The sequence below is a fragment of the Convolutriloba macropyga genome, chromosome 11 (assembly GCF_964194025.1).
Source record: "Convolutriloba macropyga chromosome 11, txConMacr16.3, whole genome shotgun sequence".
Taxonomy (NCBI): Eukaryota; Metazoa; Xenacoelomorpha; order Acoela; family Convolutidae; genus Convolutriloba; species Convolutriloba macropyga.
The window spans coordinates 32108512-32126492 of record NC_134478.1 but is presented as its reverse complement, the minus strand read 5'-3'; the positions used below and the strand labels follow the sequence as shown (position 1 = coordinate 32126492).

The 17981-nt window shown below is 35.8% G+C and overlaps 1 protein-coding gene across 1 annotated transcript in view; it reads right to left on the bottom strand.

The window, feature by feature from the left end:
* Positions 1 to 6127: 6127 nt before the first annotated feature.
* LOC142349100 (sodium/hydrogen exchanger 9B2-like) overlaps positions 6128 to 17981 on the bottom strand; it is a 44730-nt gene continuing 32876 nt past the window's right edge. Inside the window, exons 4-5 of the mRNA XM_075400513.1 lie at positions 11893 to 12045; positions 6128 to 6297 (exon numbers count right to left, since the gene is read on the bottom strand). Coding sequence (XP_075256628.1) covers positions 6128 to 6297; positions 11893 to 12045 — 323 coding nt within the window. The remainder of the gene's footprint in view (positions 6298 to 11892; positions 12046 to 17981) is intronic.

Sequence of the window (17981 nt, the reverse complement as noted above, 5' to 3'; positions counted from 1 at the left end):
TTTAACTGAGCATGCAGGAAACAGGTTTTGTTTGCACCCTTTCAACAATTTTTAAAAAAAGTTTTCACTGATTTTTTTCTGGGGAAATTGTTCGTCCCTAATTTTACACAGCAAAAACAGACTTGATTTGCCTGAACAAATTTGACTGGGCATGTTGGCAACTGGTTATTATTTTACCACTTTTAACTATTTGTGAAAGGAAATCACTGATTGTTCCGAGAAAATTGATCTTCCTGACTTCTACACCGCAAAGGAAGACTTGAATTGCCTTGGTCAAGTTTTACCGAGCATGTAGGAAACAGGTTTTCCATGTACTACTTTAAAAAATTCTAAAAAAAAGATTTCTCTGATTGCTCTGTGAAAATTTTTCGTCCCCACTATTACATCGCAGAGAAAGAATAAAACTTCTTTGGTCAAATTTGATTGTGCATGTAGGAAAAAGGTTTTCTTTGTACTGTTTTTAAACGTTTTTTTAAAAGTTTTAAATGATTGTTCTGGAAAATTTTTCATCCCATTAATCTTCGACCCGATAAATGCTCGGTCGACCCGAAAATTGTTCGACCCGACCGAGCATGTAGGAAACATGTTTTCATTGAGCAACTTTCAAACATTCTTTAAAAAAGTTTTCATCGAATTTTCTGGGAAAATTGTTCGTCCCTACTTTTATACAGCAAAAACAGACTTAAATTGCCTTGATAAATTTGACTGAGCACATTGCAAACTGGTTTTTTTTGTACCACTTTCAACCATTTTGAAAGAAAATCACTGATTGTTCTGAGAAAATTGTTTCTCCCTAATTTTACACCGTAAAAGCAGACTTGAATTGCCTTGGTCAAATATGACTTAGCATGTAAGAAACTGGTTATTGTTGTACCATTTTTAACCAATTTTTCAAAAACAAATTCACTGTTTTTTTTCTGAAAAAATCGTTTGTCCTGACTTTTACACCGCAAAGAAAGACATGAATTGCTTTTGTCAAGTTTTACGGAGCATGTAGGAAACAAGTTTTCCATGACCACTTTCAAAATTTCTTAAAAAAAGCTCTTTCTGATTGTTCTGGGAAAATTGTTCGTCCCCACTACTACACCTTAAAGGGACTTGAATTGCCTTTGTCGAATTTTCCCTAGCAAGTAAGACACAGTTTTCTATTGTACCACTTTCAAACTATCTTTTAAAACAGTTGTCTTTGATTGTTCTGGGAAAATTTTTCGTTTTTACATCGCAAATGCAGACTTGATCTATTTCGGTAAAAAATTACCGGGCATGTAGGAAACAGGTTTTGTTTGTACTACTTATAACCACTTTTTAAAAAAAGTGTTTGCTGATTGTTCTGGGAAAATTGTTCGTCCCCACTATTACATCGCCAAAGAAGAATTAAACTTCTTTGGTCTAATTTGATCGTGCATGTGAGAAGCAGGTTTTCATTGTACTATTTTTAAACATTCTTTGAAAGAGTTCTCACGGAGTGTTCTCTCCCTATTTTGCACCCCAAAAGCAGTCTTGAATTGCTTTGGTCAAATGCGACTTAGCATGTAGGAAACTTGTTATTGTTGTACCATTTTTAACCGTTTTTTAAAAGAAATTCACTGTTTTTTTGGGAAAAATTGTTTACCTCAAAGAAAGACATGAATTGCCTTGGACAATTTTTACCGTGCATGTAGGAAACAGATTTTCTAAGACAACTTTCAAAATTTTTTTTATAAAAGCGTTTTCTCTGATTGTTCTGGAAAATTGTTCGTCCCCACTATTGTTCGACCCGACACTTGTTAGACACGACCGAGCATGAGGGAAACAGGTTTTCACTGAACTCCTTTCAAACATTCTTTAAAAAAGTTTTCACTGATTGTTCTGGGAAAATTGTTCGTCCCTACTTTTACCCAGCAAAAGCAGACTTGAATTGCCTTGGCAAATTGGACTGATTATGTTGGAAAATGGTTATTATTGAACCAATTTTAACCATTTTTGAAAGAAAATCTCTGATTGTTCTGAGACAATTGTTTGTCGTGACTTTTACCCCGCAAAGGAGGTCTTGAGTAGCTTTGGTCATGTTTTACCGTGCATGAAAGAAACAGGTTTTTTATGCACCACTTTCAAAATTTCTTCAAAATAGGTTTGCAGTGATTGTTCTGGGAAAATTGTTTGTCCCCATTTTTACACCGCTAATGCAGATTTGATCTATATTGCTCGAAATTGACCGGGCATGTAGGAAACAGGGCTTGTTTTTACTACCTATAACCACTTTTTAACAAAAACTTTTGCTGATTGTTTTGGGACAATTGTTCGTCCCCAATATTACGCCGCAAAGGCAGAGATAAAATGCTTTGATCTAAATTGATCTTGAATGTACGAAACTGCTTTTCATTATACTACTTTTAAAGGTTTTTTTAAAAAGTTTTCACTGATTGTTCTGAGAAAGTTAATCATTCCTACTTGCACATCGCAAAGGCAGAATTGAATTACTTTGGTCAAATTTGACCGCGCATGTAGGAAACAGGTTTTTCAATTTATTTTTTTTTTGCAACGTTTTCACTGATATAAAAAGTTTTTACTGATTGTTCTGGGAAAACTGTTTGTCCCTACTTTTACATCGCAAAGGGACTTGAATTACCTTTGTTGAATTTACCAAGTAAGACACAGTTTTTTATTGTACCACTTTAAAGCTATCTTTTAAAACAGTTGTGTTTGATTGGTCTTGGAAAATTGTTAGTTTTTAAATCGCAAATGCAGACTTGATCTATTTTGGTCAAAAATTACCGGGCATGTAGGAAACAGATTTTGTTTGTACTTCTTATAACCACGTTAAAAAAAATTACTGATTTTTCTGGGAAAATTGTACGTCCCCACTATTACACCGCATAGGCAGAAATAAATTGCTTTGGTCTAATTTGATCGTGAATGTGAGAAACAGTTTTTTCATTGTACTACTTTTAAATGTTTCTTAAATAAGTTTTCACTGATTGCTCCGGGAAAATTGATCATCCTCACCCTTACACCGCAAATGCAGACTTGAGATGCCTTGGTAAAACTTCACCGAGCATAAAGAAAACAAGTTTTCATAGTACCATTTTGAATTTTTTTTAAAATAAGCTTTCTATCATTCTTCTGGGAGAATTGCTCGTCCCCACTATTACACCGCAAAGGCAGAATTAAATTGCTTTGGTCTAATTTGATTGTGCATGTAAGAAGCAGGTTTTCATTGTACTACTTTGAAACTGTTTTTCAAATAGTTATCTCTGATTGTCCTGGGAAAATTGTTTGTCCCCACTATTACACCGCAAAAGCAGCCTTGAATTGCCTTGGTGAAATCTGACAGAGCTTGTAACTTAATTCCGTTTTGATATGTTTATTCATGGGATCTAAATGAACTTTGCTGAAATGGGTTACAATAAAAAGTTTCAATTCTATAGTGTACAGTGAGTTAGTGTTCATAACGATTGCAAACTGATGGCTAGTAATACCAATGTTGATGTGCTTAGAGTTAGCTGAGCCAATAGAAATCAACTAACTTTTAGATGTATTGCAAACGTTTTAAATTTGAATTTCTGGGGGTTGCAAACTGATTGGCTCTAAGGCTAGGGGGGGGGGCAATGACAGAAAAGAGCCAGGTTCTGCATCACGACACTTTTCTTCGGAGACTTTGCATTGTTAATGTTTGCTGGATTTCAATGTCAAGCAGAGCCAGTCTTTTCAAAATCTAGAAACAAAGTCCTGATAATGAACTCTCAGAAATATACTGCAAACTTTCTCTTTCAGGAATGAGAAAAGTACAAAAATAAAACCAATTTTGTGCACACTTGACTTGATATGCAGATTGATGGCTTCAAAAATAGCCTGCACAATGCCGGAAAAGAGCAGCGTTAGACCATGAACGAAGTGTAGATTGAAATAGGCATTGAGAAATTTTGGTTAGAGAAAAATGAATTGTAGTGAAAAGGGAGTTTCACTAAAAGGCCTTCAAATGACGTCCTTAGAGGATAGTGTGGACTGCTGTTCAATAAAACTTTCATGAAAATTCCATAGATTTGTTAATAGGAAGACTTGAGCGTCACAGTTATGCTTTTGAGAACACTAATACCCTGCATGGTTAGAGATTTTTTCCATAATTTGACATTTTTGATAACATGCCCATTATTTGTTATTTTATGCCTCCTTTGCTTCTGTTTTTCCCAATTCCAGTCAAGTCACGGTTCTTATACGTTGTAGAGACAAGTTTGTTTTGAAGACATAATTGCTGATCAATAGAACTTTTCAATTTTTTGAGGATTTTAGCTGTGTGTTTCTGTTGGCACCTGAACAAGTTTTCTTTTAGCAGACAATTTTTCAGGTTTTCCATAGAAAGCATTGTTTTTTTTTCAATTCCAGGAATGCCTACAAACTAATTTTTTTTCTTTTTCAATTCTCAACTTCATTCTTAGTTTGTTGTTGGACGTGGCAGATCGTCAGGTGGTAAAAGCATAGGTTGTTTTTCAAACTTTGATTCAAATCTAGTAAATGTTAACGAAATTGACTAATTAATATCTATGCAGTTGTAAAGGAATTCGACTCTGCAGACGGTTCTGCTGCCAACAAAACATACCCTACAGATTGCTGGACAATAGCCACCGTTGATTCTCATAACCGAGGTTGGGATTGAAAGAGGAGAAAAAAAAACAAAAAAAAAATGATTTTTGTACAGAAACAATATTAAAGTGCAAACAATTTTGATATAAGTTGGAGCTGAACACACTCCTGTTTCGTAGTGAAACCACACAAGGGCTAGTATCAATACCAATAAGCATTACAGATGGTAACTAAGAACACAGTTCGAGTTACGGGTATCTAAAGAAGGGCAGTATGCGTTTATCCAGTTTCTGTTTCTAATTTTTTTTGTTACTGTGTCTGTTCATTTTGAAATGCTTTGGTGAGCAACTGCTGTCATAAACACTTTTAGCCGAATCAGAGAAGAGTCAAACTAGAGAAGTCAAAAAGATTTCACGCAAAATGTTGAACAAGCTCTGAACTAAGGTAAAGCAAAAGAAAATTTAGTTCGACGAAGTAAAAAAATACATAGCCGGAAAAATTCCGGAAAAGACTTCAGTTTGTCTTTGCCAAAATAGCCTGTCGAAAAACTAATTTCTAATGGCAGTGATAACCGAAGAAGAGAAAAGACTATTTTGATTGAATTAAAATATAATTTAACTATAATTAAAATATATAAAATAATTTATGAAAAAAATTCGAAATTTCAGTTACTTGCTCAATTTGTACTAGTACAAGTACAAAAATAAAACAATATCTAAACCCACCAAGACAACTCCGTTGGTCTCAGAATTTTGGACATGCTAAAATAAGCACAAAAGCATCTCTGATTTTGAATTAAAGCGAACAACTGTAAGAACTTAAGAAAAACTTTAACAATTTTTCGCAATTTTTTGTCAAAATCCAAACAACAAAATTGCTTAGTACCAAAGATCCTGTTTTTATTGTGTATTGAAAACTGCAAACCAGCATTAAGCTTAACTTCAGTAGCACTTAAAAGCAATAAAACACAATAATGGGCAAAAACCGCTCAAATATTCTTAAAACCAGAGAATTAGGTGAAAAACGTTCAAATTAGCTTAAAACTCTCATTAAGTACCATAAACTTTCGAAACACTATCAAACAACCTGAAAATTATAACTTCAGTCTAAAATGAGCGTTTGGCAAATCATGGTTTTCAAAAAAACAATATAAACAGCTTGAAAAAGGCACAGGTGAACAAAAAAAATCTGCTCGCTTAGCGAAATTTTATTCAGACGTACATTTCTCGCTCTGTTTCCAAAGAAGGTAGGAACGAAATAGCCACTCTATCGTTTCTCCGCCGTTCCAGTTTCTTGGCTGCAACAACTTTTTCAAACTTTATTCACACCCTGTTCCGGTTTTCTTGCTCACTCACTTTTCTTTCATGTCGGTAAGATAGCAAATGCTTTTTAAATGCGAATTTTTGACTGAAGGCCGACCTTCCGTTTATTTTATCTAAAGTTAGAATACACTGCCTTTAACGGGTGTACAAATTCGGACAGTGATCTATGTTACTAAGCGACAGTGATTTTTCTCAAAACTAAAAATTGACCAAAACTGTGAAACATGGACTTGTGAAAACAGCTGCTAGCATAAGGCCACGGAGACTGAGCATACAGTCCATATAAGGGCAGTGAGTATGAACCATCCAACACCCTCTTTCTCGAATGCAGGCACCCGGGCCAATGAGAAAGCAAACAGGGCGCTGATATCGTCTAAGCTGCCTGCTGTTATTATTAGAGCCACCAATCCGTTATCTGAAACAGAATATTGTTTTATTTTGAATCCAAAAGTCAAGCTTACATTTCAAAATGAGAACAGACAGTTGTGTGATGGTTTCAAAGAAACATCGAGAATCTTAGACATTTTCTTTATTAAAGTTTCAAAGAACGAAAGAAGAACTTACCTGACGAACTTTATTGCTGTGTCGATAAGTAATGGCCACAAAACTAAACTCAATTCTAATTTTGTTTTGGCGCTATCTTTTTCTTATTGACCTATCAAACATATGTCAGAAACAAATTCTCCCACCAACAGAAACCTGATTCTAACATCCTTCGACCTCCAACTGATGAACTCGATTGTACCCAAGCCATATATGATTCTCATGAAATGTTGATGAAAATAGAAAATCACCTCTGGGATTCGGAGTTAAGATCTATTCGCATGCCAATCATGTAAAATATTTTTAGCCAATCTAAATTTTCTCTGTATTTTTTCGCATAGATAACTACTATAAATAGAAGCTAATTTTGTATATTTTCAGTTCAAAATTTAATTTAAAATTAAACTTATTGAATTTTTTGTCCCGTGTTATCGACCACGACAATGCTGTCCAGACTAGCTACAAACAGACAAATTTTGGATCTACAGAATGCAGAATCAGCTACTGCGTGGATTATGTCTTTTGTGGCGAAATGTCGCGCAGAGAAGAAAGAGGACAAGGTCAACAACGATGGTACTGTACAGGACTTACAGGTTACCAATCTCTTCATTAGTGTGTGTGGGCAAGATGCAATTATTAAACTTAGGAGCCTAATGAGTCCTAGGAATTTAATAGACACTCCGTATAAAGAAATCAGATTGATGATTCCAATTTATAATTCTCCTAAAAAGATAGTAGTAACGGCAGAAAGGGCTAAATTTCTGTCCGTAATACAAGGTGTAGGGGAGTCAGACGACGATTTCCTAGCACGTCTTAGAGCAGAAGCACGCTATTGTGACTTCGAAAAACTGAAAACAGCGGCCAACCCCGAAGAGGAATTGGTAAAAATAAAGTTTATCTCAGGTTTGAGGGACCCTGAAGCAAAACTTAGACTACTAGACGGTATTAATGCAAAACCAGCAATGCCGGTTACTGAAATGACCGAGAGCTTAAAACTCAAAAGTCAAGCAATGGCTTTTGTAAGTTTTTCATCAGGTAATGAGCCCTTTAATGTGAAAGAAGTTGGGTTCAACTTCAAAAAGACCTTTCGAAAATCAAATAAAAAATTAGAGCTAATAAAAGCATTAATATTAGCGCTAGGTGTGGAGGTAAGCCACACTCTAGTAGAACCTGTCCAGCGCTAAATAAAAACCTGTGAAAAGGTAGGACAATTCTCAAAAATGTGTAGAAGCAAACCCCAAAAAAATTCAGGTAAGTACAATAGACAAAATAACTTTTGCGAAGAAGAAAATAATTCTTCAGAGCAAGCATCTCCAGCATCGGAGATGGGAATATTTTATACTAAAGAACAAATCTTTAGCATGTCTGTGACACGGGAATATATCAAAAAATAACTACAAAGTAAAAATGCACGTAGACACAGGTGCAGATAGCACAGTGATATCATCAAAAGTATGGACTGAGTGTGGTTAACCTCAGTTGGATGGTGAGATAAGACATCTCGAAGCTTATGATGGTCATCAATTAACGCTTCTGGGATCATTTACTTGTGACGTTGAGTGGAACGGAAGCAAGCTCACACAAAAACAACTAGCAGTTGTGCAGTCTGATAAAGAATTTGGACTACTTGGTAGAGACCTTCTACCCAAGCGCGGTGTGAACAACACCACAGCCGAGCACCTACCTGCTGTGAAGGGTGACAAAGCTCATGTGAATTTGATACCAAGAACACAGCCAATGTTCTGCAAAGCCAGAAAAATATCTCTACCTCTTCAAGACAAGGTTACAGAGAAGCTGGAACAAATGGTCAGAGACAAGGCATCCTTGAACCGGTACAGCCAGTAGGAGTCACTTATGCATCTCCAGTGGTGTGGCAGAGAAAGAAGAGTGGAGAATTGAGACTTTGCATGGACATGAAAGTGCACATCAATGGCAAGGCCATAGATGAGGACTACCCAATATTAGACATGGAGACGATCTTCCACAACCTACATGGGGCCTCATACTTCGGCAAAATTGACCTCTCAGATGTCTACTATCAAATTGAACTTGAAGAAGAAGCAGAAGATATATGCACAATCAACACCTCTCAGGGACTGTTCAAGATGTGCCGAATCCCTCAGGGATTGAAAAACTCTGCCTCAATCTTCCAGAATTGCATCGAATCAACACTCAAATTAATTAAAGGTGTTGTGATCTTTCGAGATGATGTATTGGTGTATGGAACTACCAAGGAGCAGTTCGACAAGAGAAAGCTGGCAGTCAAGAGTCGACTACGTGAGAAAAATTTTACTATCAATGAGAAAAAATCTAACTCAAAACCAGTCGATAGCGAGCGTTAGCTTTTTTGGGATACTCCATTTCAAATGAGGGAATAGCACCAGATCCCAAACATTTTGAAAAAATAAAAAAATGCAAAAGCACCAACTAACAATAAACAACTCGACTCGTTTGTTGGGCTAGCTAATTTTTACGGAAGAATGATTCTGACTTTGCAACAAAAATGCTACCCTCAAATAACATGAAAAATAGCGATTTCTCATGGGGAAAAATGCAACAAAAAGCCTTTGAAGACATAAAAAATGAATTATGTGCTAAACCACTAGTACAGCCATTTAGTCTACAAAAAGAAGCAACCGTTAATACTTGCGCCTCTGAAAAAGCCATTGGCGGGGTTCTTTCGCATCCAGTCATTTATGTATCGAGAAAATTGTCTCCAGCGGAGCAAAACTACTCGACCATAGAGCGGGAAGCACTGGCAATTGTGTTTGTGGTCACAAGACTAAAACAATTCCTTCTTGGAAGACGATTTACCCTAGAGACTGACCGCAAACCACTCAAATATCTCTTTGCACCAGACGAGGAGATCCCGAAGACAGCATCAGCGAGAATCACAAGATGGGCAATAGCTCTAATTGGTTTTGACTATGAGTGAAAAGTACACGCCAGGAGAGCAGATTCCCCTATGCAGATGCTTTGAGCAGAATGGATTTAGACGAAGACGAATTGGACAACGATCGAGTGTGCTTCGCAATCAATAACATCTACTTCGCCCAGAGTGATTTGGTGACCCAAGCAGAAATCAAAACCGAACTTGGAACAAACAGACTCTTCCAGGACATAATGAAACGGATCAAAAGCGGCATTTGGAAACACTGTTCAGAATAAGAAAAAGGATCCAACAACAGAAAGATGCACTTACTTTACATAATGGAATCATCTTCAGAGGTGTTGTTCCTTTCGTTCCACCCAAACTACGACACTTGGTTTTGGCAAAAGCGCTTGAGACACATCCCGGGAAGAATGCAACTGAGGCATGAGTTAGAATGATAGCCTGGTGGCCTGGCATTACCCAAGAAATTCAACACTTTGTTAGTAAATGTAAGAATTGTCAATTTAACAGGCCTAGCCTGGCAAAAACAGTCTCTACGTGGCCAGAAGCCGACGTTTGGGAACGGCTCCACATAGACTAGGGTTATTTTAAGGACCAAGGCAATATCTTAGTAATTGTTGACGCAGGTTCTAATTGGATAGAAGCTTTCCGCGCGGGAAATAGAACACCAGAAACAGTTAAAATAAATCTTAATCAAATCTTTGCAACATTCGGAATTCCAAAAACTTTAGTATCTGATAGTGGCCCTGAATTTGTAAGTGATGACCTTAAACAGTGGTGTGAATCACTGGGAATTAAGAAAATGGAATCATCCGTCTATCATCCGAGAGCTAATGGACTAGCCGAAAGAGCAGTTCAGACAGTGAAGCGAGCACTTCAAGCGTGGAGTCCTAACCTTAATGTGTCATTTGGAGCATTCCTGCAAAAGGCACTGATGACACATCGCAACACTTCAAAGACGAGGAGCAAAACTCCAGTTGAACTCCTGTTGGGACGCAGAGTGATGCTACCAGCAATAGCAGATTTCGACTTGTGCGAACCCGTTCTATTCAAGGCCAACGAAAAGACAAAGACAGTTCCTGCTACCTTCATCATCAGGAAGGGCTTGAACACATCTTTCATACAGCCTGAAAACTCGGCACGGACCATTCTAGTGAACGGCAACCAAATTGCGAGACTGGACGAGGACAATGTGAAAACTGAACCAGCAGTGGAGGAGACCATATCTCAATCATAACAACAACTTCAGAGCACAGATGTGGGACCCTCACTTCAAGATGAAGCTTCTGCAGCCACATCATCTGCAGAGCACCAACAACCCGAAACCTCGGAGCCTTCACGAACATCAAAAAGAAACATAAAACAATCCGACAGATTTGGAGAACCTATACCCACAAACTTGCTTAAAAAGGAGGGAGGATGTGATGGTTTCAAAGAAACATCAAGAAACTTAGAAATTTTTTTTATTAATGTTTCAAAGAACGAAAGAAGAACTTTTCTGACGAACTTTATTGCTGTGTCGATAAGTAATGGCCACAAAACTAAACTCAATTCTAATTTTGTTTTGGCGCTATCTTTATCTTATTGACCTATCAAACATATGTCAGAAGCAAATTCTCCTACCAACAGAAACCTGATCTGATTCTAGCATCCTTCGACCTCCAACTAATGAACTCGATTGTACCCAAGCCATATTTGATTCTCATGAAATGTTGATGAAAATAGAAAATCACCTCTGGGATTCGGAGTTAAGATCTCTTCACATGCCAATCATATAAAATTTTTTTTAGCCAATCTAAATTTTCTCTGTATGTTTTCGCATAGATAACTACTATAAATAGAAGCTAATTTTGTATATTTTCAGTTCAAAATTTAATTTAAAATTCAACTTATTGAATTCTTTGACCCGTGTTATCGACCACGACAAGTTGCTCATACAGTGGTTTTTGTAAGTTATTGTCAAAAGGGGGGTTTACGACCCGGGGGGGGGGGGGGGGGGGTGGGCTGTGGTGAGGGGGTGACTGAGGGGTCAAGAATACGATCCTCCATTCACACCATGTAACAGTTTCTGTGAATCCCTTACTTAGAGACTTTTAAGGCGTAAGGCTCTAAGAGAGCTGCTCAGTCACTTAATACCCTCCTGGCCTTACCTGCATATCCCGTTTTTGAGGACAAAAATCTAAAGTCTTGAAAAATCAGTCAAGCGATTAATCGCATAAGAAAAAGACAACAGGACTATTATAGCTACAAACCTTCTTTGAGAGCCAATAAAAATTTGTATTCTTTATTGCAACTTCGCTTTCAAAAAGTTTTGAAAAGTGTATTTTATTCAGATTTTATGGTGGCTGAAACGAAACCGATTGAAGTTTGTTTTCAGATTAATCTTCAGTCAAACTTAATTTTTGAGCGATGTAGGATTACCAGCTTTCCAAAATATAATATATGGCGGCCGGGAAGGTGCATAAATGTTATTTTTCCTTTATCCAAAATAGTCATAGATCCAAAAATGGGTAAGAAATTATGACAATTTATTTTTCACTTCTGGAAGTAAAAAAAAACATTGTTCCTACTTACCATATCCCTCTGTTTGAATCTTGAGCATTGTGGGTACAATAATAGCGGGAGAGATGGCACAAATTATAAACCCAAACATATAAGCCCAAGATATTGTGAAATCCAGCACAATCCACGCCAGCATTGCCACTATTGTTGCCTCAACCACACAACCTGAAATAATTAGAGATAAACTATCTCGATTTTTTGCAGGTTTCGGGTGTTCTGTCATAATTAGTATCGAAAGCTTGGTTACAAAAAAGAGAAAATCATTACTACAATTTTAAAAAATTTACTCAAATGGTGACCGTAAAATGCATTTTTTTACTCCACTTGTCTCGTCTATCTTGTAAAATCTTGCAAAATTATGGCATAAAAAGTCTTGCAAGATATTAAAAGTAAAAGGTTCAGATGACCAGCTCAGGAAAAAAAATTTCATTTTCAAAATATCCTAGATGAAAAAATTTTAAATTGCTGCAATTAGCAGAAATAATTTTCAAAAGACATCAAAACAGCGGCTATCAAAAGGCATGGATACACCGCAGCATTCATTTATCAGGGGCTGTTTTGATTTGATTTTTATAAGCTTTCTTTTGGAAGTTAATCATTCTATCAACCCGGTGGAATGATTTCTGAAACTTTAGCCAATTTCCCATTTCCCACTTGGCAAAGTTAGAAGCTCTTATCATTATTCCTATTGGGTCACTTATCAGGAAATGCAGGTGGTGGTAAGTATTTGCAAATTTAGGAAATAGGGGCAATAAAAAGGATCTCGAAAGGAAAATTTTGAGCGCAAAAGAATCCTTAGCCGGAAATACGGATTCCCGGTAAGAAAAAAAAGAAATTTATCTGGGGGCAAAAAAGAAATCCTAACAAATTAACTTGCAAAAATACAAGATTAAAGTAACTGACGATTACCCGCAGTCAAATTTTGTGTAATTGAACTCACTCAATACGATTCGTTTGACCCAAAATTTATGGTGCAAATCTGCATTTATATTTAGGTGAGTCTCACAGCGAATCTTATTAGGTGTAATCTTAACTAAGACTTCTGAACGACGCTTACCTCAAGTTTAGTTGGCGGTTTCTGAAGCATATAATCGGAAAAACGTAAGCAGAGTTCTCAATACAGAAAATTGAACAGTAGTTTAAAACGTTGCTATAAGATTTCATGTTCTCAGCGTAAATAAATTTAAAAGGTCTAAAGTAATCATTGTCCAGGAGCACTCGCGGATGGTTAAATATCGCGGATGGTTAAATTTTTCAAAATGTTTTATGTTGTTGATTTCATACAAAATGCTGGAACGTTGACATTTGTGCTTTTTGTCTTTTTTAGTACATGATCATTTATCGTGGTACGTCAGCATTATAAAAATGTTTTTCAACATAGAGTTTGTCTTCTTGAACGCATAGAATTCATTTTTAGCAAAATGTTTTTTTCCGGGTTTGCATTCTGTTTGGATAGCAGTGGACATCCAATTCATCTTCTAGCAGCATGAATCGACAATATAATGAAATGATTCAGCATTTTGAAAATCGGGCTATAAAAAAATGAATCTTATCTTTAATCGTAGAAAGCCAATCATAAGTAAGAAAAATCTATGGATCCAAAAAAAACAATCGTAATATGAAGAACTAATTCTGTAGCAGAGATAAATTCACGGGCCGCTGCTATTCATTTTACACAAAAATGACATACCATTGACTCATCTTATGAGGCAGAAGTTCATAGCTCGAATACAATTACTTGAGTATTGTGCTGTTTTTCGCGAAAATGTCTTTAGGCAGATTTCTGACAGAAAGCAAATTTAGTTAAACGTTACTGCAAGATTAGATGTATCTTTCAAAATTTTCCGCTCTGTCTGTTTTTTTCCACAACCCTATGTCGTAGTTGATCAAACTATGACTGTTGCCTACGGTTACTTACTATCCACACTAGTTAACAATTTAAAATATAGACCGAAATGAAAGAAAGCCTAACTGTAACAAGTTTCAGAAATTGTTCTGGGAATCTGGCCATTTAGCTTCTCACATGAACAAATGAGCCTTTGAATTCGGTCTCACACAATTTTGCATACGATCTAATCTGTAAGGGTCAACTATGATTACACTAGAACGGGTAAACTAAGCGATGAAAGAGGACACTGCATGAGATGACAAGTTGACGTTTCAATGATTAAGGATTTCGCAAAATGACACGGAAGCTGTAATTCGTCATACATCGAGACACAAAAGGTGGACTGTCAGATTAGGAGCAGTATGCCCAACTGAAGTAATCGGAGCTTCTTTACCGAAACCTTTACATTCAAAAATTGACAATTTTTGGTTGAACAGTCATATTTGGTGCAGAAAACTAAATCACTCAGGATAATGACAGTTTAATTAATGATCTTTGAATAATCTGAATAATCTGAATAATCTTAAATCACCGATAATACAGAGACGCTTGACCCACTAGATAAAGGGGCAGATCATCTGGAAACATTTTGAAAGTCAGAAATAGGATGTTATCGAAAACAAACAAATCTACTGGACTCAGAAAAAATGTCTTGTAGTAAAGAGCATCACAAATTTAGGAAAGTTTCAAGTGGTTTCGAATTTCAATATTCTAACTTTTACGAATTTTACTTGATCAATTTATATTTAGTATTATATTTGCAATATAAACTTTGTACAACAAGTTACTCAGCGAGATTGAAAACAGGAACAGAATCTTAAGCATTAACAACTGGTAATATAGACCGAAATGAAGGAAAGCCTAACGGTTAAAAAGTTTCAGAACTGGTAGTCTCAAAACATCTGGGAAACTATATGTTTAGATCCCGCATGAGCAAATGAAGTTTTTTAATTGGGTTTCGCGTAATTATTAAATTTTAGCAATAAGGTTTTGCCGGAACTCAAACTGAAATTTCTGATTCATAATTATCCGTAAATATGATTTGAAAAGTTCAAGTTTTTTCCACTACTTTTGCCCACAATCAACGTGAAAAGTTTTCAGAGTGAATTAGAATGATCCAAAATTAAAAGCTGTGTTGAGGTGGTACCACTATTGTCAACGAATTGCCAAATACGCTCATAATTGGCAATTTATGCATTTGCACGATAATGCATAAAAGCGCCGTTTTTTTTATATGCGTTTTATATACGCGGGACGTCAACATTTTCTTGAAATTGAGGCTTCGTTTTAAAAAAGTCTTGCTACGAATTGGCCGCTTAGCAAATTAAGGAAATATTGTCCAAAAATATTGTAATCCTAGAATTTAAGTTTTTGAATTGCATCTTCTTCAAGAAAACGAGACAAATAAGTTATCAACGAAAACCGAGACACGGAACGCAGACATTGGTTATAAAGTATTTTTATGCACCCTCGTGGTTCGCTTATTTTGTTTTTTTTACAGCCGAAAGAAAATGATTTAAATTTTTAAATGCAAAACTGTTTACTCTTGCCGACGGTTATTAGATATTTAAAGTCAGTTAACAAAAAATCAACATTTTTCAAACAAAAATATCAGAGCACTCACTTTTAGCTATTAAACTTAAATATAAATCAACTAACGTCGGATAAGTTTCATTCAAACGACAGGCGTGGCAATTTACATTGTAGGATTGCAATTAGAAATGGTTTATGGATGCAAGAAAACGGACTTAACGGGGGTTCCAACCTCATACCACATGGACGTCAGTCTAACATCAGTACCACTAAGCTAAAACGACTGTGCTTCTCTTTTTCTTTTTTTTCTAATACTCACTTTTACATTAGCAACAAACTTTTTTCAAAATCAGAGCATATTAGGGCATCAAAAATGAAGAGCTCAAGTATGAAAAAGTCACTTAACAAATCAAAGAATCTTCTCGAACAAAAATGCAAACCGTGCATTATCAATCTTTAAAAATTGCGGAAGAAGTTCACTTTCCTCCAATCATAAAACATTGTTTCCATCTTCAAGAAAAAATTAAAGAAAAAAAAGTAGTAGTATTTTGTTTAAAAACAACGTAACTGAATTAAAAATTAGTCGAGTTTTACGAGCAAACAATTGAAAAGCTTTTTCCAATTTGAAGGTTTATTTTGCAATATGTACCAAAAAACTAATGACTCATAATTACTTTTACAATAGAAACATACTTTGTTTTCAAAATCAGAGCGACTTCAAAAAGAATGAAGATATGTATCAATAAATTGATGACGTACTGCAACGTTGTAGGCAAACAACACTAAAAAACCACGGAACAAATCATTGCTCGGGTAGAAGTACTTGATTATGTCAACTCTCTCACGACAACAATTACAAAAAACAAAGCCGGTAGAATGCTGGAAATGACTCGGAGAGTCGTGGAATAAAAACTATTATCTGACACGACCTCTTTCAGAAACCTAAAAAGAAACAGTAAAAACAGTGAGCAAAAATAAACCTAGGGTTAAATGTGATTAGGTTGGTTATTGTTAAAGTCCACTGTTTGAAAACAGAGGTCAACAATCAAAAACGGAGTTACATGCTTGAATATAAAAAGTCAAAAACTCAATTCATGAACAAATTGTTTTCTGCTAAAAAAATTTTTAGAATCTCGATACTCCTTTTCGAGTCGTTAAAATGATTTTTAAAAACAAACAGTTTTAAAGTACAAGTAATTTTAATCTTACTCTGGAGCTGAATATTCTGTTGTTTTGTAGTGGGACAACACAGGGGCTAGTATCAATACCATTAAGCAATAGAGATGGTAAATAAGAACAACGTTCTAGTAGCGGGCATCTAAAAATTTCCCGTGGATTGTTGTTGGATTTCGTTTTTTTTTCAGAAACCGAGTCTGATCAATTTAGCAGAATAGAAGAAGAATGAAATTAGCCTAAACAATTTCAAAAAAGGCACGCAAAAGGTTAAACAAGCTGCGAACCAAGGTAAAGCGAAAAAAAAACTTTAGTTATGCGAAAAAAACAAAGGAGCGCTATAATAGCTGGCTGAAAAATTGCGGCAGCTATTAAACATAACCGACTAACGTCGGAAAAATTGCTCTCAAACGACCAGTGCAAGATCAAATCAGTTTCAGCCTGCTTCAGTGGGGGAAGAGGCTGAATGAGACTAAGAAATTCACAAGGGGGCTTCAAATAACCTCAGTAGAGGTTAATAGAAACCACTAATAAGACTTATAATTTTTTAAAATGCAAAACTGTTTATTCTTGCCAACGGTTATTAGATAGTTAAAATTGGTTATCAATGAATCAGAAACTTTTTAAAACAAAAATTTCTGAGCACTCACTTTTATCTATTAAACTTAAAAATAAATCAACTAACGTCGGATAAATTTCATTCGAACGACGAGCGTGAAATTTTTTTTTTGGAGAATTCCAGTTAGAAATGGTTTATGGATGCAAGAAAACGGACTTAACAGAGATTCCAATATCATACGGCATGCACGTCAGTCTGCCATCAGTACTACTTAGCTACAACTGCTGTGCTTCTTTTTTTCTCATAATCACTTTTTCATTAGCAACATATTTTTTTATCAAAATCAGAGCTAGTTAACACTATGAGTCAAGATATGTATCAATAAATTGATGATGGTACTGTAACGTTGTAGGCAAACACAAACAACACTGAAAAACCACGGAACAAATCAATGCTCGGGTAGAAGTACTTGTTTATGTCAACTCTTTCACGACAATAATTACGAAAAACAAAGCCGGTAAAATACCGGAAATGACTCAGAGAGTCGTGGAAAAAAAACTACCCGACCTCTTTCAAAAATCTGAAAACAAACAATAATACAAAATACAGTGAGCAAAAAAAACTTTTAGTGAAAAATGTGATTCGGTTGGTTATTAATAATGTCCAATGTTTGAAAACAGAATTCAAGAATCAGAAACGAAGGTAAAAGATTGAATAGAAAGAAGTCAAACTTCAATACATGAACAAAACTGTTTTCTGCTGCAAAATATTGTAGAATCTCAATACTCCTCTTCGGGTACTAAATATTATTTTTGTACACAATTGCAAATAATTTGATGTCATTTTGGAGCTGAATACAATTTTGCTTCGTAGTAAGACGACACAGGGGCTGGTATCAAAACCAATATGCAATAGAGATTGTATATACGAACATTAACGGGCATCTAA